At 45.1% G+C, this 27,985-nt stretch overlaps 1 protein-coding gene across 1 annotated transcript in view; it reads right to left on the bottom strand.

Annotated features, from left to right (window-relative positions):
* Window positions 1-27,985, bottom strand: part of CFAP70 (cilia and flagella associated protein 70) — a 72,743-nt gene that overhangs the window by 9,332 nt on the left and 35,426 nt on the right. The window contains 12 exon segments of the mRNA XM_075566191.1: window positions 7,460-7,618; window positions 8,070-8,138; window positions 8,649-8,749; window positions 10,780-10,953; window positions 11,537-11,704; window positions 12,107-12,222; window positions 13,291-13,424; window positions 13,846-13,971; window positions 14,457-14,588; window positions 15,248-15,439; window positions 22,129-22,189; window positions 27,706-27,797. Coding sequence (XP_075422306.1) covers window positions 7,460-7,618; window positions 8,070-8,138; window positions 8,649-8,749; window positions 10,780-10,953; window positions 11,537-11,704; window positions 12,107-12,222; window positions 13,291-13,424; window positions 13,846-13,971; window positions 14,457-14,588; window positions 15,248-15,439; window positions 22,129-22,189; window positions 27,706-27,797 — 1,524 coding nt within the window.

The following is a 27,985-nucleotide window of genomic DNA, read 5'->3' as shown; positions in this document are numbered from 1 at the left end:
TAGCACTTAATGAGATGTTAACTAAAGTGAATGCCTCAATGTGTGAATAACGGAGCTATGTGTATCTGGTGAAGAGCCTCTCATCTGCCATCAAATTCTATGTTTCTATGTGATCTCTAAGGCCACATGCACAGAGCTCCTTTATTAACACATCGTTAACCCCTTTGGTGGTAAGACTGTTTGCCACCCGGAGTGTGACGCTTGGTCGCGACCAAATTGCCCCTGACTCTCCGCCACCGTAGCATCTCACCGCTTGACATTTGGTTGTGACCCTGACGCCATCTTTAAATAACCCTTGTCCCGGAGCCGCCACTCCTGTCAATGTTCCTGCGCGTAGGAATAGCCTGCACCCTGGGACTCAGAGCGGTGGCCGCCCGAGACATTGACATGAGCAGCGGCTGCCCGGGTCAATTAAACATCGGGTAGAGGCATACGGCCAAATTTCAAGCGGCGAGGTGCCCGGCAGTGAGTTTTGGTAGTGGCAGAGCGACAGGGGCCATTTGGTCTCTTCCAAGTGTCCTAGAGCGTTTGCCACCTGCATGGCCACGCGCATTTTCTAACTTTGGGTATACATTTGCTATGATTCGCTTTGTATGTACTTACGAAAACTATATATTGTTCTTTTCAGCACCAGTGGAGCTTTTCATTGGTATCTGTCTCGGTTGTATTACATATCAAGTGACCAAGATATGTCATAAATAGGAAAACAATATATATATACTTTTCTAAATATTTTCCCAGATATCTCTAAGAGATGCATTCATTTCATTCAAATGAATACTAAATCATATTGTCCTGTGTTCCCTGATTATTGTAATACAATATAATCTGATATGTACAGATTTACATATTTGTTTGGCCAGAACGGACCACAAATTAGCAAGAACTTTCACATCTGATATTTTCAGGCCTGTAAGTAAAAGGTGCTTGCTTTCATTAACAAGGCAAAATCTATCACTAGCAGAAAAATACCATCACAAAAGTATATGTTTTCTGAAAGTATACGCCCCAGGGAATTCAAACATGGGTAGCATGCCTTTCCCTACAAAAAGCACTGGCCACCAATCCATGTTAAACACAATGTAAAATTTATTTTGATGGTCTTGATATTTTTATCATACACTGACATTGTGTTTAACACGGATTTGAACATTTCTCAAACCTACTCAGCGTAATCTGGCCATAAATACAAAATGGGATTTCCCTTGGTACAAGGGAAGTACAAGTTCTAGGTATATTGATGCCAAATAAACATGTAACACCTCTTCTTTTTACTACACCTCAAACCAGGGGTGAAAAATCCTTTCCCCCTGCCTGCTTGTGCCCCCCTCTTTACCTTGTCCTCGCTGTCAAATGACGCAGCGTTGCCATGGCGACGCGAAGCCTAAGACAAGGTCAGTGAAGTTGCAGAGGTCTCACGCAATCCCCCGGCATATAATTTAAATGCCCCCCCCTGGAAAATCTTGCACCCCCTGCCTCATATTAAAAGCATATTTAAGTTATAAAGCAATAAAAACAGGAAGGAAAGGAATCAAAGTTCCAATACTGTCCCTTTGGTAATGTCATGTATAGTTTGGTCGCCGACAGCTTTCCCGGGGCCCAGGACTAGAGTCTCTACCGAGGCCCCGGGTTGTTGAGTAGGGGATGTGTTTTCTTCCCCTCCCGCCACCCCCCCCACCCCTCCACCCCCCCGTTGGTAGCCCTGCAAGCCCTCCTTCTCTCTCACACACTCCCCTTCCCCCTCTTCCTCCACTCACCGCCGCCACTCTACCTCTCCCTCTCCACCCTTCCCCCTCTCACTGTCTGCCTTCACTTCCCCCTCTCTTCATAACCTCCCTTTCTCTTTTACTCACCTCTCTCCTTCACCATTCCCCACCTCACATTTCCCCCTTCTCTCTCTCTCTCACACTTCCCCCTTCTCACTCACACTTCCCTCGGCCCTACCTGTGGAGCGGGGGTACAGGGTCCGTCAAGGTCCTTCCTGGTTGGAAGTTGGGCCAATTTCAAGTGGGGCCTAACTTCCGGGTTAAGACCGCCGGGGCAGGGACCCCTCTGCTGTCGGGCCCAGGACAGAATGACCCCATCCCACCCCAGTGGGTGGCCCTTAGTATAGGAGGTTCCAGGTATTATAAACTTCAATGTAATTTCACATCGATTCCATCTCTCCATAGAGTACTGGAATATACAATGTTACTCATTATATAGCATTATAGATACATCCAACATTGGGGATACTTCACTGCTAAAGAAACTCAATCTCCAATAAAACCGATTCAAATTATATTCTTTTCAAACATCCCCTCCTGCCTAAACAGAAGGGTCCCTGTCACAGAGTAACAAATGACATCACAGGAGGTGACAGTTGCACAGCAGAGATGCAGCACAGAGGAAACCCATGATGTCCATAAATTTGTATAATTTACCTGGATTACTTTGACATTTGTATTGATATTTAGACCTTTGTATATATATTAAACACACAGTTTTTATCTAAAAACAGCAAAATACCTTATACTAAAATATATATATATATATATATATCTACTATATATTTCTGAAAGCACTGTATGTCTGCGTCCCTAGCGGCAATCTCATTGGTCCCTTGGCCTGCCCGCCCCCGCACCTCTCATTGGCCTGAGGCAGAGTGACGGGCAAAAACACACACACACACACACACACACACACACACACACACACACACACACACCCCCCCTCACACACACACACACACCCTCACTCTCCCCCGTCAGTTGGACCGCAGCTCACCTTCCACACCCCCCTCCTCTCCCGGTGCCCCTCACTCTTTCCCCCCACCTCACCCAAATCCCCACGCTCCGCAACATCCCCAGCCGCACCATCACCCTCACCGTGCGCTGCGGCCCTCCTGCTCAGCAGCAAATTCCAGGCTCCTCCCCCCTCGCGGCGCGGCCCGGGCCTTTTGCTCTCCCCCTCACGTGCGCCGCTACCGGAGAGGGGAAGCGCGGGCCGGGCCTCCTTCTCTCCCCCTCACGTGCGCCGCTACCGGAGAGGGGAAGCGCGGGCCGGGCCTCCTGCTCTCCCCCTCACGTGCGCCGCTACCGGAGAGGGGAAGCGCGGCGCGGGACTCCCCCTCACGTGCGCCGGCTCCCGGACGGAGGGGAAGCGCGGCGCGGGTCTCCTGCCACTCTTGCCCCCCCCAGCTTCCCGAACTCACCTCCTGCCCCAGCCAGATGCCACGGGGTCAAGGTAAGTCACCCACCGTCTCCCACCCACGCACTGTCACCCAGTCACCCACCCAGTCACTTTCACCCAGTCACCCACCCACTCACTCAGTCACCCACTCAGTCACCCACCCACTCAGTCACCCACCCACCCACTCAGTCACCCACCCAGTCACTTTCACCCAGTCACCCACCCACTCACTCAGTCACCCACCCACCCACTCAGTCACCCACCCACTCAGTAACCCACCCACTCAGTAACCCACCCACCCACTCACTCAAGTCACCCACCCACTCAGTCAAGTCACCCACCCACCCAGTCACCCTCCCAGTCAAGTCACCCACCCAGTCACCCACCCACTCAAGTCACCCACCCACCCAGTCACCCACCCACTCAAGTCACCCACCCACTCAAGTAACCCACCCACCCAGTCACCCACCCACCCAGTCACCCACCCAGTCACCCACCCAGTCACCCACCCACCCAGTCACCCACCCACTCAAGTCAAGTCACCCACCCACCCAGTCACCCACCCAGTCACCCACCCACTCACCCACCCAGTCACCCACCCAGTCAAGTCACCCACCCAGTCACCCACCCACTCAGTCAAGTCACCCACCCAGTCACCCACCCACCCACCCAGTAACCCACCCACCCAGTAACCCACCCAGTCAAGGTCACCCACCCACCCAGTCACCCACCCAGTCACCCACCCACCCAGTCACCCACCCACCCAGTCAGTCACCCACCCACCCAGTCACCCACCCAGTCACCCACCCACCCACACACCCACCCAGTCACTTTCACCCAGTCACCCACCCACCCAGTCACCCACACAAGTCACCCACCCACCCAGTCACCCACCCACCCACCCAGTCAACTCAATCACCCACCCACTCACCCACCCACCCACTCAGTCACCCACCCAGTCACTCAGTCACCCACCCAGTCACTCAGTCACCCACCCAGTCACTCAGTCACCCACCCATTCAGTCATCCATTCAGTCAGTCACCCACCCATTCAGTCAGTCAGTCAGTCACCCACTCACCCACCCAGTCAGTCAGTCAGTCACCCACCCAGTCAGTCACCCACTCACCCACCCAGTCACCCACTCATCCACCCAGTCAGTCACCCACTCAGTCACTTTCACCCAGTCACCCACCCACTCACTCAGTCACCCACCCACCCACTCAGTCACCCACCCACTCAGTAACCCACCCACTCACTCAAGTCACCCACCCACTCAGTCAAGTCACCCACCCACCCAGTCACCTTCCCACTCAAGTCACCCACCCAGTCACCCACCCACTCAGTCACCCACCCACCCAGTCACCCACCCACTCAAGTCACCCACCCACTCAAGTAACCCACCCACCCAGTCACCCACCCACCCAGTCACCCACCCACCCAGTCACCCACCCACCCAGTCACCCACCCACCCACCCACTCAAGTCAAGTCACCCACCCACCCAGTCACCCACCCAGTCACCCACCCACTCACCCACCCAGTCAAGTCACCCACCCAGTCACCCACCCACTCAGTCAAGTCACCCACCCAGTCACCCACCCACCCAGTCACCCACCCACCCAGTAACCCACCCACCCAGTCAAGGTCACCCACCCACCCAGTCACCCACCCAGTCACCCACCCACCCAGTCACCCACCCACCCAGTCAGTCACCCACCCACCCAGTCACCCACCCAGTCACCCACCCACCCACACACCCACCCAGTCACTTTCACCCAGTCACCCACCCACCCAGTCACCCACACAAGTCACCCACCCACCCAGTCACCCACCCACCCACTCAGTCAACTCAATCACCCACCCACTCACCCACCCACCCACTCAGTCACCCACCCAGTCACTCAGTCACCCACCCAGTCACTCAGTCACCCACCCAGTCACTCAGTCACCCATTCATTCAGTCATCCATTCAGTCAGTCACCCACCCATTCAGTCAGTCAGTCAGTCACCCACCCAGTCACCCACTCACCCACCCAGTCAGTCAGTCAGTCACCCACCCAGTCAGTCACCCACTCACCCACCCAGTCAGTCACCCACTCATCCACCCAGTCAGTCACCCACTCACCCACCCAGTCAGTCACCCACTCACCCACCCAGTCAGTCACCCACTCACCCACCCAGTCAGTCACCCACTCACCCACCCAGTCAGTCTCCCACTCACCCACCCAGTCAGTCTCCCACTCACCCACCCAGTCAGTCTCCCACTCACCCACCCAGTCAGTCTCCCACTCACCCACCCAGTCAGTCTCCCACTCACCCACCCAGTCAGTCTCCCACTCACCCACCCAGTCAGTCTCCCACTCACCCACCCAGTCAGTCTCCCACTCACCCACCCAGTCAGTCTCACACTCACCCACCCATTCAGTCTCACACTCACCCACCCATTCAGTCTCACACTCACCCACCCAGTCTCACCCAAAACCACCCACCCAGTCACTGACCCCACCCACCCACTCACCGACCCCACCCACCCACTCACCGACCCCACCTACCCACTCACTGACCTACCCAGTCACCGACCCCAGTCACTGACCCACCCAGTCACCGACCCTGAAAAAGTCACCCAGTCACCGACCCACCCACCGACCCAAAGTCACCCACCCACCCAAAGTCACACACCCACCCAAAGTCACACACCCACCCACCAACCCAGAGTCACCCACCCACCCACCGACCCAAAGTCACCCACCCACCGACCCAAAGACACCCACCCACCGACCCAAAGTCATCCACCCACCGACCCAACTCACCCACCCACCGACCCAACTCACCCACCCAACCACCGACCCAAAATCACCCACCGACCCAAAGTCACCCACCCACCGACCCAAAGTCAAACCGACCCAAAGTCACCCACCCACCCACCGAACCAAAGTCACCCACCCACCCACCGACCCAAAGTCACCCACCCACCGACCCAAAGTCACCCAGTCACCGACCCAAAGTCACCCACTCAGTCACCAACCCACCCACCCACTCAGTCAAGTGTCACCCACCCACCCACACAGTCACCCACACACTCAGTCAACTCAGTCACCCACCTAGCTGTCAAGGGGGGGGGGAAAGCCTAACCCTGTCGTACGCCCCCCCAAACTTACATCCCGGGCAACGCCGGGTCTCTCAGCTAGTATATATATATACAGGCATACCCCGCATTAACGTACGCAATGGGACCGGAGCATGTATGTAAAGTGAAAATGTACTTAAAGTGAAGCACTACCTTTTTCCCACTTATCGATGCATGTACTGTACTGCAATCATCATATACGTGCATAACTGATGTAAATAACACATGTGTAATAGGCTCTATAGTCTCCCCGCTTGCGCACAGCTTCGGTACAGGTAGGGAGTCGGTATTGCTGTTCAGGAAATGCTGACAGGCGCATGCGTGAACTGCCATTTGCCTAATGGGCGATATGTACTTACTCGCGAGTGTACTTAAAGTGAGTGTCCTTAAACCGGGGTATGCCTGTATAATCCAATGCACAGCCGGCACATCATTTGCAAGTAAATACGTTTTGGTGCTTATTCCATAAAGCAATAACAGACCATACGATACCGGTTGCAACACGACATCAAAGGACAGCACGCAGGTAAGTAAATCATACATTTTCTATATTTGATAGAAGACACAAAAACCAACGTTTCGGTCCCCCAGTGGGACCTTTCTCAAGGTGGGCACTAGGTGGGCAAATATTGCCTATTTATCTGTACAGGATTTGCACCCATTCTTTTTATTCAGACGGAGTGCTTATGGTTCTTAATTACCTGCTATATATATATATATATTTGATTCAGGGGGTTTCCGGAGCTGAACCCCATTAATTTTATCTCTGGGGACCCCCTGTTTCCTGAGATACTTAACTCTGTAGGGTTGCCGGTATCTCAGCAGCCAGGGAACTGGTGTTGCTAATGAAATGGCGGCGTTTAAATGTCCCGTGGGCCAATAGGAAGCTGTGATGTCATACCTTGCGGCTTTCTATTGGCCCGCGTGACCTGGACATTTAAACTACACAGAGATACCGGCGCCCCAATGGAAGTAAGTATCTCTGGAAGCAAGAGGGTCCCTGGAGCTGAAATGAATGGAGTTCAGCTCTGGAGACCCCTTGCTCCAATCCTGTAACAACAACAACAAAAAGATTTAGTGCAAGATGTTTTGCTGCTTTAAAGAAAAATGTTCATGTGATAGTTTCTTGATTGGGGTGTAGCTGGACTTTAAAAACGAGTACCTGGTGGTCCATTTGAGAAGCCTCCTGGAGATTCTTATTGGCCTTTTTAAACTCTTTCCTCGTTAGGTGCATCTGAGCACACAACAAGTGATACTTGCAGCTGGGGCCTCCATCTGGGGACAGCAGCTCGTGGGCTAACGCCATCTGAACAAACTGAATCTAACACAGCAAAGACGATAGAAGAGAAAGAGGTTAATTTAATAAGGACATAGTAGATGAAAGCTTTGAATACTGTACCAGCTTAGACAATTTGGCCCATAAATATGTCGAATCCCCTTTTAGGGCCATATAAGATGACAGCATCATGTGTTACAGAGGTGCACTGCATGATGAGAAACAAAGCATTTGCATGTGTTTAGAAACAAGTGGTATATACGTTTGGGATTCATTTGGTGGCAAACCCAACTCCTGCAGTGCAGTTTTAGTACTTCATATAATTACTGGTTTTCTATGCTTATTTTTAACTTTAAAATATGTCTCCCCTGCTATTGTCCATAAACGAGCCTTCTCATTAATACTACTTTGATTTTAACAGCATATATTATCGCTATCTGCATATGAACTGACAGAGTTTTGACCACTGCAAAAATTACTAACATTGAGAATTTACCTGTTTGGAGCTTATTCTATAAGCTGCAAGATCATTGTTTTGGCGATCTTGCATGGAAAGACCTATTAACTTTTTTTTTTAATGAAAAATAGAAAGCATAATATAATGTATATTTCCAAGAGCATTTTATTCATTCCTACAGCTTCCACGATATTCATGTATTGTAAAGAACACAAGCGTGTTACCATACTACTAGGCAGCAATACAACATGCACAAGTTCACAAAGAGCCCATAAGGACTTCAGATGCAATGTTTAGATGTTCTGCTTTGAGACCTTCTGGATGACACTAAGGGGATTATTCTATATCCCCCAAAGCGGTTAACTTTTAGGAGAATGTAGGCCGAAAAAGGCCAGATGGCCCACATCGGTGGATATAGAATAAACCCATATGAAGTCTGGGACTCCAGATCTGTCAAGTTTCACTAATTCTCAGTCAGTCCCACTTATTTAAAGTTTGTCTCATTCATATATAGCACCAGTAGTCACATATACATCAATGGAGACATTTAATGTATATCAACGGGCCATTTTTTTTAAATCTCACTGGTCATTTAAGTTAACATATGTGGGTTCTGACCTGCATGGCATTGACCCGTGCCAGGAATTGGATGGTCTCCATGAAAAAGCTGTTAGCTTTATGTGGGGAATCTGAAACTGTGCTGACATTGGTCCCTGTTCCTGAAAAAGAGAACATCCCAGATATAAAACTAACATACTGTAAATAGTGAGGAAACCAACATATTGTAAATAGCGACAATGTGTACGTGGGATAAACTCAGGGCCTCAGGTTACAAACTTGTAACTAAAGGAAAATACTCCAACGCACAGCCCTGAACAGAGTGGGTCCCACACCAAAAAACTAACAAAAATATATCAAGTACTTTATTGTTCCATAGTTTAAAAAAACGGAGGTAGGTACCCTCCTACGCGTTTCGGGCAATCCGCCCTTTATCAAGGAGTAATATGTCCCCACCAACATTGGTATTTAAATACCTTTCAGGGCAACCCCAATTCGCGCCAAAATCGCCACCAAATGAGCCTGCCCACAAACGCGATGATGTCACACGCAATGCGTGATGACGCCACGCGTCATGACGCGCTACAACAACGTCCCCCGACACCGTCATGGCAACCAGCCGGCGTCCCGCAGTACAGGGGAGGCGGGCCATGCTTCGGGCAGCTCGATCCCAGTCCCCTCCTACACTGCAGAGCAGTAGAACGGAGGAGGAACTGGGTGATCGACGCATGACCGGGTGGCCCGCCCCTTCCACCACAGAGCAAAATGACGCCGCATGTGGACACGTGGGGCCAAGAAGCGTTGCGTGCGCATACTAGGCACGATACAAATGGAGGCTAAATGGCTAGGGGGAGCCCTAACACATAATCCCCACAATTTAATCTAAAATGCTTTATAAAGATTCAAAAGTAAATACAAACACAGAAATACATATGCATATATATGCTCAAAAGAAGACATATGGCATAATAAAGGATATGCATCCAAACATCTAATTAACATCAAAAAATAATAATAAAAATATAAAAAATAAAAAATTATAATAGACATTTAAATCCAAAAAAAATAAAAAAAATATAATAAACTACTCGTTTATTACTACTAGTTTATTATATTTTTTTTTATTTTTTTTGGATTTAAATGTCTATTATAATTTTTTATTTTTTATATTTTTATTATTATTTTTTGAGCCCACCAGTAGCTGTTGCCGGAATCCAATCACCATACACCCCTGCTTGTATTCAGTTTACGTCTTGTAAGTAGGATTCCGGTTTTACACACTGGATCCGACATCTGCTCCAGGCATTTTTTAGTTGTTCATTAAATTTACTCTTGTATTATTAGTCAGCCTACTTGTCATTGTTTTATGTTTGTTTGGTCTTGTGTGACCTATATGTTTGCTTTCAACATTGTTGCACTATGATTTTTTCTTCTTCTCTCCTTTGCTTCACACATGTAAATCCCTGCTGTGGAGCCTGAAGTCAAAGATTGGACTCTCCTCCATTGGACATTGTCGCAATTCTTGGACTCCATATTTGTTCATATATTGGACTCTAAGGCGCCGGTTTGTATTGTTGTTTTTGTTCTTGCACTAACTGTGTTTTGGGTTAGTTTTACTTGGCAGCCTTGCCCTATAGTTTATACTGCACCGACACACTTTATTCGAGCAAATACCCAGTATGTACCTGGCAGATACCTGGAATGCGCCGCTCCTCACCTCTGACAAGCCCCGTTGCGTTTGCCTTCCCAGCCTGGGTTCATGCCTGGCTGACGGGCGGCTGATCTGTTAAATGATAATGATTAGGATTTAATAGGCTGCAATGCTTCGCGTGTCTACCAGATGGCATAAATTCATGAATTGTAATGCAGTATATATATATATATATACTCTGCAGTATTGCAGCCAGCGGGAATAAAATGCTTCAATCCCTGCTTGGAAAATACCTCAATGCACTCGGGCAGAAAACAGTCACAAACCTCAATACACCCGGGTATACCCGAATTCGTGGGACTAGCCGAGCTCGAATAAAGTGTGTCGCCAGTGTAGGTTAGGGTGTATGATTATACACCTTCTATATTGTGTAATTGTTGTATTATCCTTTATGCATTTTATTTTACTCTTTTAGCGCTATTCACACCAACCTTTTTTTTTTGTATATTGTCAATTACTTCCCTTAAAGGCCAGTCTGACCTTTCTGAGACGCAGACTTGCTCTTGCTGCGGATTGTAGAGAGTGAACTCGACGTTGAGTTCCTGTCTTCAGGTTTTCGGCTGACCATGGAAAGTTCTGCTGAAGCTGCTTGGTCTCGTGGTAAAATGGGTACATTTCCACTGGTCACTTCAGTCCCTCCTTTGGAAACTGCCCCTAACAAGACAAACGGTCACTCAAGCTGCAATTCAGATTACAATGGAAACTTCCATTGCAGATCCTCAATGAGATACCAAATACGTGTTTAAATGTGCAATCCCACCTAGTCAGCCAAAAAACAAACTTTTATAAAGTATAAAACAATGTAATCGGCTACCCTAAACTAAAATAACCCTACTAAAAGGAAACGTTTGGCTTCTTTTGTTCCAATGGAATTTCTTCATTAATTACATTCCATTGGGGCCTCTGAATGGGGAACTCTGTGTTAATCAAGTGTTTTCTTTACCCTTGTTCTTAACAGAGAGACAATTAAGATAAGGGGAGGTGGAACAAGTGGGGCTTTGCCTTTGCAAACTCTTGTTAAACACAGTGACATCAGACAAAAGGGAGCAGCCAGGAAATCAAAACCCCTGGTAAATCTCAGCCCACCATGTTTACAAACAAACTTTAAAATATGATTTAAAATACCTATGGGTGCCGTTGCAGTAAAAATAATAATCACCAAACACCCAGATTTAACCCCTTAAACACTTTGGTCCTAGGAGGGATTGCCCCTTTAAATACCTCTGGTTGATGTTACCTTTATCACTGGCCTCAGCCATCTCAACTCTTGCACTGTCTGGGATTCTGGTATCCCCTGTCGGAGCTGAGGATCTCTCTGGAGCCAACTGTGCCTGGTGGAATTTGCCCGCCTCTGAGAAGGCCATCTCCATCCTGATGTCATTGCCTTGGATTTCATAGAACAACCCTGCCGGGTACAAGAAGACAGGCGGCATTATGCACTGGATCTTGGTCTACAGTATATACAAGCCTGTGGTATTGATTCCATGTTTAATGTAATAATACTAACAATAAAACCTTCAGACGGGGTTTGCACAAAAATGTCGGTAGCAAAGGGGTAAATGCTGCATGCAGAACAAAAATAAGATAGCATAATGTATGGAACAATTCTTATTATAACAACAATATATGCAACCTTAATAGGTATGTGCTTAGCACACTTGCAAATGTTGGTAGCTTTTCACAAAACAAATAGCAAAGATGCTCATGCAGCAGGACACACTGGCACAAAACAAATAGCAAAGATGCTCATGCAGCAGGATACACTGGCACTTCTCCATGTACGAACACACAGGAAAGAACCTCATACCTAGCATCGTCCAAGCCAAGACACTGCTGGGATTCACACAGGTAGCATCTTCGAAGAAAACCTCAGCATCGCTGTAGTGATCCATTAGCACTGCCATTATACCACAGAGGAGCAAGCTGTGCACAGAGGGAGCAATGTCCGTTCTGAACATGAACACACCAGTAAAAAAATAACCTTAATGTATGCAGCACACAGAGGAGAACCATGAAGTACAATACTTGGGGCGATTTAGCTTGAATATTCTAATGATAATTATATACAGTATACAGTGTATATATATATATATATATATATATATATATATACAGTGGTTGACAAATTACCAAAAAATCTACTCGCTACACAAAAAAGTCTACTCGCCACCTAGTACCAAACGTGTGCTGCTTGGGCCAATATTTACTCGCCCGGGGGTTAAATCCACTCGCCCGGGGCGAGCAAATGTATAGGTTTGTCGAACACTGTATATATATATATATATATATATATATATATATATATATTAAACACGCAAAGTTATTGCATTAAATGAAAACATTAAGATTACAGTTTTTTTTTAATTGGGGTGTGTCTTTAAGACCCCACTAAGCTTAGCTGGCACCTATTTGTATTGAGACGTTAAAATTATCCCATTAAATGTAATTGGTATCTGGCCTAGAAACTACAACTGCCACTTATTTGGGACTTTAGATCTAAACAGTTGTGGGGTATCATATGACGTTAGTCATTTAGGAGAAAGTTTATACTTTTTAACAATCAGCTCTAAACAAGCCAAAAAAGATAGAACCCCCCCCCCCCCCCCCACTTGTTATCTAAGTATATAGTTGATGTGTCATTCGAAAAGTTAGGGGTTGTGGAACAATAGTGTTGAGGTGACAGACCCCTCAGACTACTCCTATTCAAGGCACCAAAAAAGATGGCACTGCCCCTGCACGTAAAGTGTCAATCCTGACAAAAAACAGGAATGAACTAATAACATAAACAGATTTATATTCTGCTGTTTTATTAGTTCCTTTTTTTAAATGTCACCCATTTATTATTTCACTGGTATCAGCTGTGACCATTTCAAATGTGTGTGGGTGGGGGCAGCCATTTCAATTTCCCTGTGAGGACAATTTTCAGCAAATGATCTACAGTATCCATCATGCAAACACAGAATTAAGATACAGTAGGGCGAGCCTTCCCACCTGTGAAGATGTTCGCGGTTTAGAATCACCGCCTCATGGAAACACTCTTGGGCTTTGATGTTATCGCCAATCAGGAGCTTGAAACTCCCATAATCCAGCCAATGATCAACGCACTGTCGGTCACGAGCCAACCTCTGCGGAGGGCACAAAAGGGCGTGATAAGATGTAAACTGGTTCATACAACCAACATTAGGGATTTGGGGCCATATGTTCTAATATTTTAGAAGACAGCTTCTGGAGTTGGAAGGTTATCCTGTGGAATAGCACTGCTTAATAAACATGGTCCAGAACCCTTTTGCTGCTGTATTTATCTGTAATTTTATTGCGAGCCCTTCGGCAGTGAACAGTTGAACTTCCAATTCAGCCACGTGAAAATGAATTACTTCTTGGTTATATAATCCCTTTTGCTGGTGTGTTTGGGCACAATGTTTTTAAAGGGCATTCCTTTGGGAAATATACCACCTTATTATCTCAGGTGATAAGGGAACGTTTACTCAGGCGGATCCATTGGCTCATATGAAAGTTAATATCTGGAGCTTGGTAGTGACTCCTTACCTCTTGGTAGTACATCTCTGCCAACTTAAAGTCTTCAGTGATCTCGGCTTCCTTGGCAAATCGGAGGAGCTGCCCCATGTCTGTCATAGGAGGAGCAGGCTGCTCTTCTCTGTTATCAAACAAAGTCTAGGAAATTGGTAAAGGAAGGATTTATTTTCATTGTCAACAGGATGATTTAGGGAGGAGTCAAGTAATGCACGCATCAAAATGGGATGTATCAAATTCTGCATCTTTGTAATCTTTTCTCCTAGTTTATCAGTTAAAAACAAACTCGCAGGTTTCATATCATGTAAACCTCCCTGGCTAATGACCTGTGTTACATTTAATAATCTTGATTAATATGTTTTTTTTGTTTGTTTTTTTTACATATAATGCATCTGCAAGCAGAAAAGTAAAATTCTCTCTAGCTACCAATTTATGCCAGACGCAGGTAACTAGGTTAATAGGTTTCTTTAATTTCACAAAACTGGGAGCAAGAAATGGCATTAAAGCAAACTTTTCTTTGCCTAATAAAAAGGTCCCTTTCTTTTTCACATACTGTATTGCACTTCTCTTTTGCCTCTCTCTTTCCTGTCTCATTCCTCTTCTTCACTGCCTTGTTATTACAGTACCTGGTTAAGAGCAATGTGCATCTGGTCCACCAGGTAGACATAGAGATCGCTCAGGAAAGCCTGCAGCTGCTCTGGGTCCTCAAATGCTGTAGTCTTCATATACTTCTCTCTCACAATCTTCACCACCGCATGCTGCCGAGTGGGAACAGACAAAATTGACTTTTCTTTTGCACTTTAAGTGAGAATGTAAAGAAACCAACCCCATATGAGCCCTGGATCTTTCCATATTTAGTGTACCATTATTCTTATACAAAGTCGTTTTGCATTCCTTTAATGTACTAACAACTGTTTAGAGGATGATTCATGCATGCAGAACCCTTTCAATGGAGGACATCCTTATATTTCCATAAACCTGCCACCCTCCAGTTTCCCACCATGACTTCATGTTCTAGCATGATTCTTCTTCTTCTGGAACATAAACATGCAGCCAGCTTCTTTGTTCCTTCTTGGTGTTACATGTTGTGATATTCTGCACTAAGAATCCCACAGAAACCTCTGGAAATCCTATGGAGATATTCTATATTATAACTGGATATATTACATTATCGCTAGGAACAATAAAGCAGCAAAATCAATATTTGAGGCTTCTTGGTTTTCTCATATTTGTACTCTATCATATCCTCCCGTCACTCCATTCTTCCAGGCAAAAAAACTTGACATTGTTCAGTTTTCCTAGACAAGTGTTATCATACAAATCATTCTAGTTGTTCATCTTTGTATTTTCTTCTTAAGCTATGAGCTCAGGTATGTCCTGTCCTTATTGAGATGTGGTCATACTTAGAGATCCTTACCTTAATCTGCTCCTTGAATGCAAAGTATTTCCCAGAGCAGTTGAGCTCATAGTTGAGTTGGCACTTTTGCTCCTCCAATGTTTGCCTGTCCACCTCACGCCCATCAGCTTCCTGCTGTCCAAACAGCTCACAGTACTCATCCAGGATAGAGTTGGTAATACTCGTGATCTGGCTTTGATAATCTGCAACTGCCTTATGGGAAGATAATAATAGGATTCTACTAAGCAGTGCTACCCCATAAGGCACTTTCAGCACAGCTTAGTAGATATGGCCCTTTCCGACCCGTTCAAGTGAATGGGCTGCAAGGTGTCTTCCAGTATGGAAGTTTTTTTATGGAGTAAACCCGCTTAGTAAATAAGGTTACTTTGTGGCTCAGTAACTAAAATGGCAGCGTAAAGCGTCCTCCAGGACAGGTGTCTTAATAAATAGCACTTCTTAGTAAAAAAAGGTCCTTTTAATGCCATATGAGGCTATATAATAATAATAATAACAATAATAGCATGTTCTTGTATAGCGCTGCTAGTTTTACGTGGCGCTTTACAGAGACATTTTGCAGGCACAGGTCCCTGCCCCGTAGAGCTTACAATCTATGTTTTTGGTGCCTGAGGCACAGGGAGATAAAGTAACTTGCCCAAGATCACAAGGAGCAGATATCGGGAATTGAACCAGGCTCCCCTGCTTCAAACTCTCGGTGCCAGTCAGTGTCTTTACTCACTGAACCACTCCCTCTCTGTTTAAATATTATTCTAGAGTGCACTGCAAGTGATTAATTCAAAAGAATTCCCATATCAGATTCATCTTTCATTTTCTATCCAATTTGCCCTATTCTTCCCTTCTACACAATACATTTTATTTATATTTGCGAACACTGAACACACACACACACACACACACACACACACACACACACACACACACACACACACACACACACACACACACAGACGAGAAGGGAATGGAGAGCAGTGTGCACATGGGGCAGGAGGGAGTGCAACAAACAGCAAAGATGGGAAGAATACACAGCAAGGAGGTGAGAAGTGAGCAACACAGCAAGGAGAGGAGGAAACAGAGAGACAGCAAGGAGAGGCGGAGACAGATGGATGACGAGGAGGAGGGAATGGAGAGCAGTGTGCACAAAGGACAGGAGGGGGTGCAACAGCAAGGTGAGTAGGAGGAGGAAACAGAAAAAGACAGTAAGGAAAGAAGGAGACAGATGAGATGAGTAGGAGAGGGGGGAGTGTAGTGTGCACAGAGAGGAGCAGACACAGTAAGTGCAAAGAGGAGCAGGGCATGATGGATGAGAAACAAAGAGTAATGTTGAATTAATAACCTTTGAGATCTGCTGGCTATGCATATGTTATGCTAGTTATATTTAAAAACTTGAAACATTCACTTTAATCAAGTGTCATGAAAACTAGGGTTTGGTTTTATTAGTTCCTTTTCATTGACAGATTTGAGGAATATAAAATCGAGGACCCCTCCTACAGATGTTGACTGATTTCTCTGCATCTGGGGATTGCCAGGTGAAATGAGTTGGGCTACATATCCTACATAGGGCATAACTACCTAGGGCATGTGCGTAACATAACAAAAATAACTCAGATACATAGTATCCCGAAACATTTCCTAGTTGCCATAATGCAAATCCCATTGGATTTATATATATTGAGATCGAATGGGTAGGGCAAGATTGGAGGGGTGGAGATCAAAATAAGAAATTAATTTGAAGAGAGAACTTCTGGATTCTGGATTAATTTGAAGAGAGACCTTCTGGATCCATACATTGGGTACACTCATTCCAGGAGGTCTTATTGTGGAAATAGACCTTAGTGCTTTTATAGTCTGAAATTGGGGCTATTTCCTCTCTTTTTGGTAGTGGTCTTGATATTCTGCTATTTCTTTGGTGTTGGTTTCTAGAATGAATAGATGTTCTATAGTTTCATTGTCATTGATGAAATTACTTTTATTTTAATTTATATTTAAGCCTTCATACGATTTTTGATATGTAATATGTTTATAAATTCCATTTCATTTAGTTGGATATAATTAGTGTGTATTTGGGGCTTCTGTATTTAAATACAAAAAATGCTGCGGGGCAGTGCACTGCTAGCCAAAAAGTAGTCCAAACGCAATTAATGAAAAATGCCAAATATAATGATCAAAAAACGGATGTACACATGCCAAAAGCACACTGTGACGCGTTTCTTTGTCAAAGTTCCCATCAGAACGAAACGCTTCAGTAAAATATATATTTCTATTTTGTGAAATTCATGTATATAGAGGATTTCTGTATTGTATATTTTACATTAAGCTTGTGAAGTTGTATGAAGTATGTTATTCACAGACTGATATACAGGCATACCCCACATTAACGTACGCAATGGGACCGGAGCATGTATGTAAAGTGAAAATGTACTTAAAGTGAAGCACTACCTTTTTTCCACTTATCGATGCATATACTGTAATGCAAACGTCATATACGTGCATAACTGATGTAAATAACGCATTTGTAACAGGCTCTATAGTCTCCCCGCTTGCGCACAGCTTCGGTACAGGTAGGGAGCCGGTATTGCTGTTCAGGACGTGGTGGCAAGCGCATGCGCGAGCTGCTATTTGCCTATTGGACGATATGTACTTACTCGCAAGTGTACTTAAAGTGAGTGTCCTTAAACTGGGGTATGCCTGTACACACACACACAGTATAAAATGGTAGATTAAGGCCTTTAAATGGCTTGATGGATTATGCTGTATGAGTAGCTGAGTCAGAGACGGTATCTCGAGGTCTGCTCGGGGTACACTTGGACACTGTTACAGATATGCCGTAAACTTGTACACCGTCTATTTGATACTTGCTAAATGTGAGTGGGATAACCTGATAGTATTGCTACAATACACGGTTTCTATATACTGCACCATGCCCTGCTTTTTTGTTTCATTTTGAGTGAATTACTGCAGATCTACCCAATAACAAGGAGCAGTTTTCTAGCTGCGTGATATTGACAAGTGCCAGTTTATTATTGACCTCATGTTAGTGTACAGTATATTTTGGGATTCCACACATTTAATATGGTTATGGACTTCACTATATACAAATCTTTTTTGTCATTGATTCATCTGCGCTTTTTGTATCAAAGAGATTTTTCTACAGAAGACTGAACACACAGTCTATTACAGATCAGAGCTGCATTTTGTTGTGATATACTGTACACTAGTATAATAGATATATTTCATAAGAGATAAACTATTATAACTACAGCTAAACCCCGTTATAACGCGATTCGGTTATAACGCGGTTTTCCCGTGGCTCCCGTTTAAAAAAAAAAAAAAAAAAAAATTTAAATTTAATTTTTTTTTTTTTGCACACTGCACACACTGCACACACTCACTGCACACACACTGCTCATTGCTCACACTGACACACTGCACACACACTGCACACTGCACACATACTGCTCCTTGCTCACACTGCACACACTGACACACTGCACACACACTGCACACTGCACACTGCACACACACTGCTCATTGCTCACACTGCACACACTGACACACTGCACGCACACTGCACACACACTGCACACTACACACACACTGCACACACTGACACACTGCACACTGCACACACACTGCTCATTGCTCACACTGTACACACTGACACACTGCACACACACTGTACACTGCACACACACTCCTCATTGCTCACACTGCACCTGTATTCTATACAAGCTTAAACTAAAAGGAGGAGCATTAAACACTCTTTAAATATAAAAAGTTATCACAACTCACAAAAATTCCCACTTCTAAAGGACCAATTTATAGCTATATACTGTATTAATAAATAATGCACCCTTACAAATACTGTATATACTGCTCCAAGTCAGTGGAAAATCTAGCTTGTGTGGGCTGGTAGGATGGCCCGGTGCAGCGCGGGGGGGCAGGTAGGTGGGTGTTAGGGCCCGGGGCGGGGGGTGGGAAGTCATTGTGCTGTGGGGGGGTGGCGGGGCCCTGCGCTGTGGCTACGGCGGGCCCTGTACTGCTGCGCGAGGGCCCTGTGCTGCGGCGGGGGGGAGGGGGGGGGTTAGCGGTCTTCCGGAGACTGCTTACCTGTCTCCAAAGCAGCACACTTATGCAGGCACCCCTCACGTTCGCCGTGCGCATGCGCCGTGCGGCTCGTGAGGAGTGGATGTTGCCTGCCAGTTCCCTCTCACTCACAGACACTCACAGACACTCACAGACACTCACAGACACTCACAGACACTCACAGACACTCACAGACACTCACAGACACTCACAGACACTTACACTTCAGACCGTGGCGATTTTTAAATATAGTACCAGAAAGTACTGCCGTTGTGGTGGTGGCGTCGGTGGGGAGGTCGCGCGGCAGGGAGCTGTACGGCGGAAACTGGTTGTATAGCATTTTTTTTTCTATTCACGTGGTGTCAGGGGGAAGCCGGAACCGGAGGGGCATCCCCGCTCCCATCTCCTGCGCCGCGGGCTGTCCCGCGGTGACAGGGGGAAGCGGGGACTGGAGGGACATGCCCGCTCCCATCTCCTGTCCCGCTGGATGAATCTGCGTTAAAGCGGCGGCCATTTTTTTTTTCTCGCGACCCCGTTAGTAACGCGGTGGTCTCGGGGTGGACCCCGAGACCCGCGTTATAACGGGGTTTAGCTGTATTAGGATTAATTATAATTATTAGGAGTAATTAATATACATGTTATGGTGATTCCATATATATATATATATATATATATATATATATATAATCAAAAAATAAATAGATGATACCGTTCTGTGGCTAACGAAATGCTTTTATTTGTGCGAGCTTTCGAGATACACTGATCTCTTCTTCCGGCGATGTTACAATGAATGAAGCAAAAGGTATATTTAAAAACAGTGTCTCTTGGAATGTTATCTGTGCTGTTCCTTCCCCCGTGTGGATGTGTTTTATGGCTAGAGGTGTCAAAAGGTTACTGTGAAAGCAAGTGAAGAAAGAGTGTGTATGTGTATCAGTGTGAATAAAAATGAATGGAGAGCCCACAGTATATACAGTGCTTTACACAAGGTGTGTGTGGAGTGGGAGTGGATATAAATGGTGTGGGTGGGTGTGGAAATGTGAGAGTTTGTAGCACAACTAAAAGTGTGTGTGGATACTAAGTGGTCCCTATTGGTGTATAGGGATGGAAAAACAAGGAGTATTAGTATGTGTGAGAGAAAGCTGTGTGTGCATACATATAGCACAGTATGTACAGACATGGCCTTTAGCGCTCATGGGGCGAGAGTTCACTATTGTCAGTAATGACTCATAAAATGTCGAAATTTTATGAGTCATTACTGACACTAGTGAACTCTCGTCCCATGAGCGCTAAAGGCCATGTCTGTACATACTGTGCTAAATGTATGCACACACAGCTGTCTCTCACACATACTAATACTCCTTGTTTTTCCATCCCTATACACCAATAGGGACCACTTAGTATCCACACACACTTTTAGTTGTGCTACAAACTCTCACATTTCCACACCCACCCTCACCATTTATATCCACTCCCACTCCACACACACCTTGTGTAAAGCACTGTATATACTGTGGGCTCTCCATTCATTTTTATTCACACTGATACACATACACACTCTTTCTTCACTTGCTTTCACAGTAACCTTTTGACACCTCTAGCCATAAAACACATCCACACCGGGGGAAGGAACAGCACAGATAACATTCCAAGAGACACTGTTTTTAAATATACCTTTTGCTTCATTCATTGTAACATCGCCGGAAGAAGAGATCAGTGTATCTCGAAAGCTCGCACAAATAAAAGCATTTCGTTAGCCACAGAACGGTATCATCTATTTATTTTTTGATTATTGAAACTCGGCTAACACGGTACTGATACCTCTACATGTATATATATATATATATATATATATATGTCTTTTTTCTGTATTGTATTGTATGTCTTTATTTATATAGCGCCACAAATATACATAGCGCTTCACAGTTGTAATACATGTTGTAATCATATAAATAACAAATAATATAAATAACAGGTCATGGGAATAAGTGCTTCAGACATAAGAGTAACATTAAGGAAGAGGAGTTCCTGCTCCGAGGAGCTTACAATCTAATTGGTAGGTAGGAGAACATATAGAGACAGTAGGAGGGAATTCTAGTACCTGTAAGTGCGTCTGCAGTTCTGTGTTTTATTTCACTGGTGGTAGTGCTTCTAAGCTATGGGACTACATTTGGTATAGCACCGGCATTTGATACAGCACCAGACAAGGAGATGGAGAGGGAGGCAATGTCAACTATTCTGTTTGGGATATGAAGACCTACCAGGAAAGAGTATATATAGCCTGAAAATGAATGTTAGCCTAATAATTATACAGCAAAGAGCTGTTCAATTATCCAATAAGTTTTGCCCTGTGAATTTAACTCCAGGTATGCAGTGGTGTTTACTTTGTCTATGCTCTCCGACAGGATTACCACAGGTCCAGGAAGCCAGCCATGATGTGGGCCCCCGGACAAACGGTTGAGCCCAAGGGATGTTAGGGGGTCGGAGGGGGTTGCAGGCTGAATTGATGAGCAGGAGAAATAGGGGCACCAATTGGCTGATGTAATCACTGGGACCCACTGCAACCTCGGTGACAAGGACTTGGCAATGGACATGTCCACCCCCGTCGGCAGCCCTGACTTTGTGTACACATATGTCAAAAGTGTAGCATTTTCAGGATAATATTTCCTGCACCTTGGTGACTAAAGGACATTCAATTCATTCATGTGCTGCTTTGCTTTGAGACCCAATGAACAGCACCACTTAAGAAGTATGGACCTGACACACTTTGTATTAATTATGTTTAACTCTGTTCTAGCTCTTACCTTCTGTGCTCCTGCAGTCCGACGGGAAAGTTCTGGCCGTGGAGGAATAAGTTCCTTTACTCTGTGGGTGGCAACATGAACAGAGAAAATGAATAGATCACCAGGAATGAGGCAGAGAGGGAGGAAAACCATGTGTCTCCATATTCTTGCTTCAGTGTCCCTTCAAACTTAAAGTCAACATTTAAAGACGATCCCATAATGCCTTCACAAGGCAGGGAATAATTCCAGGTCACAGAGTGAAGGTGATCCAGTCCAGGTTTTGTACTCCTATTTGCTGGCCAGTTAACATTTAGATAATGGAGTAAGATCGGATAGAAGACCAGACTGGATCATTGTCACATGTTTACCCTATGTTAGTTGGAAGGTGTGTTATGTATGTTAGTCTTCTACTTGGCTTGAGGAATATTCACTTAAAGATCCAGTCAATGTCGCGGAAGGATTCTACCTTCTGCTAAGAAAAACATTTAGTGGCAATATCTGTGGTTAAAGCTTTGGTGCTTGGAACACCTTTCAGATTTCCCACATGGGGTGTAATGGTCACAGAAAAAGTGGCTCACCCCTGATAATCCGCTCTTAATCACCACAGTATAATCAAACCTTGGAGGTCATATACTGGCCACAAATGCCTTCCGATGAGTGGTTTAATGACACAGTAAACAGAACAGGTGTCTTGGTAACCAGGATTCTAGAACAATGGTAGACATATAGGCAGGGCTGGGATCAGGATAGAGGGTGAAGCTTGAAGGTGAAATCAGGACAAGCATTTCTGTTTAAATGCCTGGTGGAGCAATGCTGGTACATGTGTTTTGACAGCAGGATATAGTGCAGGGCAAAGGGATACAGAGCCCTAGATGACAATATAAGCCAGAAGCTTTCAAGGAGATCAATGAGAAACCAGCACCCAAAGCCAAGGAAACACAGGATTGCAGAAGGAGATGATACTGAATCCTAAAGCAGGGAGCTGGCCGTGGTGCTGTATGCCCCTAACTGTACAGTAGCTCCAGAAATAATGCTACAAATCCAGCTCTTCAAGTTTACCAATAGAAGGTCACAGGGGAAGCAGTTAAAGAGGAAGTATAACCGACAACTCTGCATACCACTTATTCTTCCTAAAAGTACAGTACTTCGTGTTTTCTACTCCTATATTTCGCAGTAAACGTCTATTGATTTCCATGTAAAAGCCGACGTTTTGGGGGGAGTGTTCAAACCACTGTACTGATTTTCTAAACATTGCTCTGTAATTCAGTCAATGTCACTTTGGAATTACTTAAGTAATAATCCACTAAGGATAGAGCGTTACCTGACCATTAATGCCCAAGGTGGAAGAGGTGAACCCTCCCTTCCCCATGGCATTTATGGCCAAGTAATCACCTGTCCTGAGAGGATTACTACTATTATAGGATAAATGATACCTTTTATTATACCTAGTATTATTATTTATTGTATTATATTTTGTGTTTTTTGCCTGCTCAGAATCGCCATTACGCACTCGCTCCATCATTACATAGCCTGGCATGTCCTGCTCCTGCCCACCCCATCATTACATAGAATGGCATGTCCTCCTCCTGCCCACTGCATCATTACATAGCCTGGCATGTCCTCCTTCTGCCCACTCCATCATTACATAGCCTGGCATGTCCTCCTCCTGCCCACCCCATCATTACATAGCCTGGCATGTCCTCCTCCTGCCCACTCCATCATTACATAGCCTGGCATGTCCTCCTCCTGCCCACCCCATCATTACATAGCTTGGCATGTCCTCCTCCTGCCCACCCCATCATACAGAGCCTGGCATGTCCTCCTCCTGCCCACCCCATCATTACATAGCTTGGCATGTCCTCCTCCTGCCCACCCCATCATACAGAGCCTGGCATGTCCTCCTCCTGCCCACCCCATCATTACATAGCCTGGCATGTCCTCCTCCTGTCCACCTCATCATTACATAGCCTGGCATGTCCTCCTCCTGTCCACCCCATCATTACATAGCCTGGCATGTCCTCCTCCTGTCCACCTCATCATTACATAGCCTGGCATGTCCTCCTCCTGTCCACCCCATCATTACTTAGCCTGGCATGTCCTCCTCCTGCCCACCCCATCATTACATAGCCTGGCATGTCCTCCTCCTGCCCACCCCATCATTACATAGCCTGGCATGTCCTCCTCCTGCCCACCCCATCATTACATAGCCTGGCATGTCCTCCTCCTGCCCAACCCATCATTACATAGCCTGGCATGTACTCCTCCTGCCCACTCCATCATTACATAGCCTGGCATGTCCTCCTCCTGCCCACCCCATCATTACATAGCCTGGCATGTCCTCCTCCTGCCCACTGCATCATTACATAGCCTGGCATGTCCTCCTCCTGCCCACTCCATCATTACATAGCCTGGCATGTACTCCTCCTGTCCACCCCATCATTACATAGCCTGGCATGTCCTCCTTCTGCCCACTGCATCATTACATAGCCTGGCATGTCCTCCTCCTGCCCACTCCATCATTACATAGCCTGGCATGTACTCCTCCTGCCCACCCCATCATTACATAGCCTGGCATGTACTCCTCCTGTCCACTCCATCATTACATAGCCTGGCATGTCCTCCTCCTGCCCACCCCATCATTACATAGCCTGGCATGTCCTCCTTCTGCCCACCCCATCATTACTTAGCCTGGCATGTCCTCCTCCTGTCCACTCCATCATTACATAGCCTGGCTGCCAGGTCTCCCCTCCCTCAACCAATTCAAGAAATGGCAACCTGGTATCCCCTCCCCCATACTACTTCAACAATGGACGGCCGGCATCCCCTCACCCCACCCCAACAACGTCCGGATGGCCTTTCCGGACCGGTCCCACTCCTGCGGCAGTCGGTTTCGGTTGTTTTTTCCATCCATTAATAATAGCTCATCCCCCGCTCAAACAGGGCAGCCAGGGGTTTGTTTGGGTACATGGGCCCGACTGCTCGTCATGAGTGGTGGGATGGCGGAAAGATGCTGCAGCCAACTTAGTGAGATGCCAAAAATTCCTGGCATTGCTCACAGAGCAGGAATTCTACAATTTAGACCAATTTGGCCAATAATACATCATTGCTCCACAGTAAAGAAAAAGCCCATAACTCACATGTAACACAAAAGGTTTAAGGAGCTCATTCTGTAAGGTGTGATAGTGTAAATGACGTACAGTACTATTGCATGAAAAGTCCCATTTACCTTAATGGGGATTTTCATGCGATAGCACGATATCTGCTCTATCACACCGTACAGAAAAAGGGCCTAAATATTTTGATGCTTGTGTAGTATGAAGAGAGTGAAAGCATTTTTAGTAAACTATTGATTGATTGCTAGCTTTGGCCTTAAATGAATAGTAAATTAAGAATTGTGTACTTAGTTACATATTAGATGAGGCTGTATAAACCTTTGTCCAACAAGTTCAACCAATGCTAAATTTAGATGGCAGATACTTATCCTATATTTGTATATACAGTGCTGTATTTTGATCCAGCGTAAGGCAAACAAAAAAAACCCATTAAACATCTTCTAATGCGGTCTCATAGGGGGGAAATTAAATTCCTTCCTCACTCCAAATATTGGCAATCAGATTTCTCCCTGGATAAATCCTTCCCATGTTTACTTATTTGGTATATCCCTGTATACCTTTCCTTTCTAAAAAGATGTCCAACTTTTTTTGAAGATATCTATTGTATCTGTCATCACAGTCCCCATGGGTAACGAATCCCACATTGTAACTGCCCTTACTGTTGCTGGTGAAATCTCCTTTCCTCCACCCTTAAGGAATGACCCTGTGTTGTTGGAACTGCTCTTGGAATGAATAGTTCTTTTGAAAGCTCCTTGTAATGTCCCTGAAAACATTTGTTTTAATTATCATAAACCCTCTTAAACACTTCTTTTCTAATGTAAACAAATCTAAATTAGCTGGCCTGTCCTCATAAGCCATATTTTCCCATCCCCTTTATTAATTTAGTGCCTCTTCTCTACACTTTTGTAGTTCCAAAATGTCTTTTCTATGGAGTGGTGACCAAAACTGTACTCCATATTCAAGGTGTTGTCTAATTAATGGTTTATAGAAGGGCATAATTACCTTCCATCCATTCCCCGTTTAATGTAAAATAAGATCTTATTTGCCTTTGCAGCTACTGCATGACATTGAGCACTATTGCTTAGCCTGCTGTCTACAAGCACTCCTAAATCCTTCTCCATCAAGGATTCACCTGATTTTCCCCCATTTCATTTGTAAGTTCTCTGTATATTCTTTTTTTCCCAATTGCATAACCTTTACATGTATCTTTATTAAACCTCATCTGCCATTTAGCTGTTCAAGTTTCAAGTCTATTCAAGTCCTCCTGGAGAGAAATTACAACATGCTCTGATTCTACTACCTTACACAATTTCATCAGCAAAGATGGAGACTGCTCTCTATGCCAACCTCAAGGTCATTAATAAACAAGTTAAAAAGCATGGGTACCAGAATCTATCCTTGAGGTACTCCACTCACAACTTTCAGCCAACTTGAAAGGGTTCCATTTATTACAACTCTCTGGTCCTTCAACCAGTTTTCAATACAGGTGCAAATATTTTTACCAAGTCCAATTTCCTTTACTTTGTACAATAATCTCTTGTGTGTCACCATATCAAAAGCCATTGAAAAATCTAAGTAGGCCACATCAACATAATTACCCTGGTCTAAATTCCTACTTACCTCCTCAAAGACACTAATAAGGTTAGTTTGGCACGACCTATTCTTCATAAATCCATGCTGACCTTTACTAATAGTTTTGTTATCAATTAGGTATTTCTGAATATTATCTTGTACTAAACCTTCAAGTAACTTCCCCACTATTGATGTCAGAATTACAGGTCTGTAATTCCCTGGTTGTGATCTACAGTAGCTCCCCTTTTGGAGGCCAATGTTGAGGGGAGTTCTGGAGAAGGAGGGATGCATTGTGTTTGTTAGGCTAGCAACTAGACTACAAAATAGGCAGAGAAGTCACACGAGTTAAAGCAAGGGAGTTAAAAAGTCTAGGAAGTCTATGTAGTAACGTAGAGAAAAATGTGTTTAGACGCAATGCTCAGTTTTCTGGTGTTGAGCTGTGGCATATGCAAGAGCAGTTTCTAACAGGAGACTTTTGCCACTTCAGATGAGAAGGATTTGGTGGGGCGGGGGCAAATAAAAGGCACAGGCAGAGAAACGCAGACTGTGATACATTTTATTATAATTTGCGCACCATCTAACTCTTCCCCAGGGCCTCCTACTGACAGACCATTGGAGCAAAATGCTTTGATACATAAGTGCAGAGTGAAAATGCCCTGGTTTTGCTACAAAATTGACTTGAAAGAACTCCTATCCTGTGATGGCTACTCACCTATATAATCAATACAGGTCATTTCTTTAAAACATACTATGATATTCATTATTAATTAATTGTGAAACATACCTAATAATGTTAATGTGTTAAATTGCAGATTTTAACCTTTTCACTGCCCCTGTTGCTAGACCCTCTGGCAGTGAAGAGGTTTAAAAAAAAAGGCATTTTCTTAGTGTGAATTTGTCACCTGTTACTTACCTCAAGGCCATTTCTTCTGCCATCCGTTTAGGGACCAATGGCTTCTCCAGGGCCAGCTCCAGCACAATATATGTCCCTGTCTCTCCATATTGCTGTATGGAAACATCAGAAGGCTTTGTCAGACAGACAAGTGAAAAAACCATAGAAAGATGCTGGAGAATGATGTGTACCATACATAAATGGGTGGAAATTATGGAAGATCCATGGGTGTAAGGTGTAAAGTACATGGTAAGGGAATCATTAACATGGGTCACGAATGGACATTATGATGGGGAGTTGA

Source organism: Ascaphus truei, chromosome 11, assembly GCF_040206685.1.
Source record: "Ascaphus truei isolate aAscTru1 chromosome 11, aAscTru1.hap1, whole genome shotgun sequence".
In the NCBI taxonomy this organism is placed as follows: domain Eukaryota; kingdom Metazoa; phylum Chordata; class Amphibia; order Anura; family Ascaphidae; genus Ascaphus; species Ascaphus truei.
This window is presented reverse-complemented; position numbering and strand designations above follow the sequence as displayed.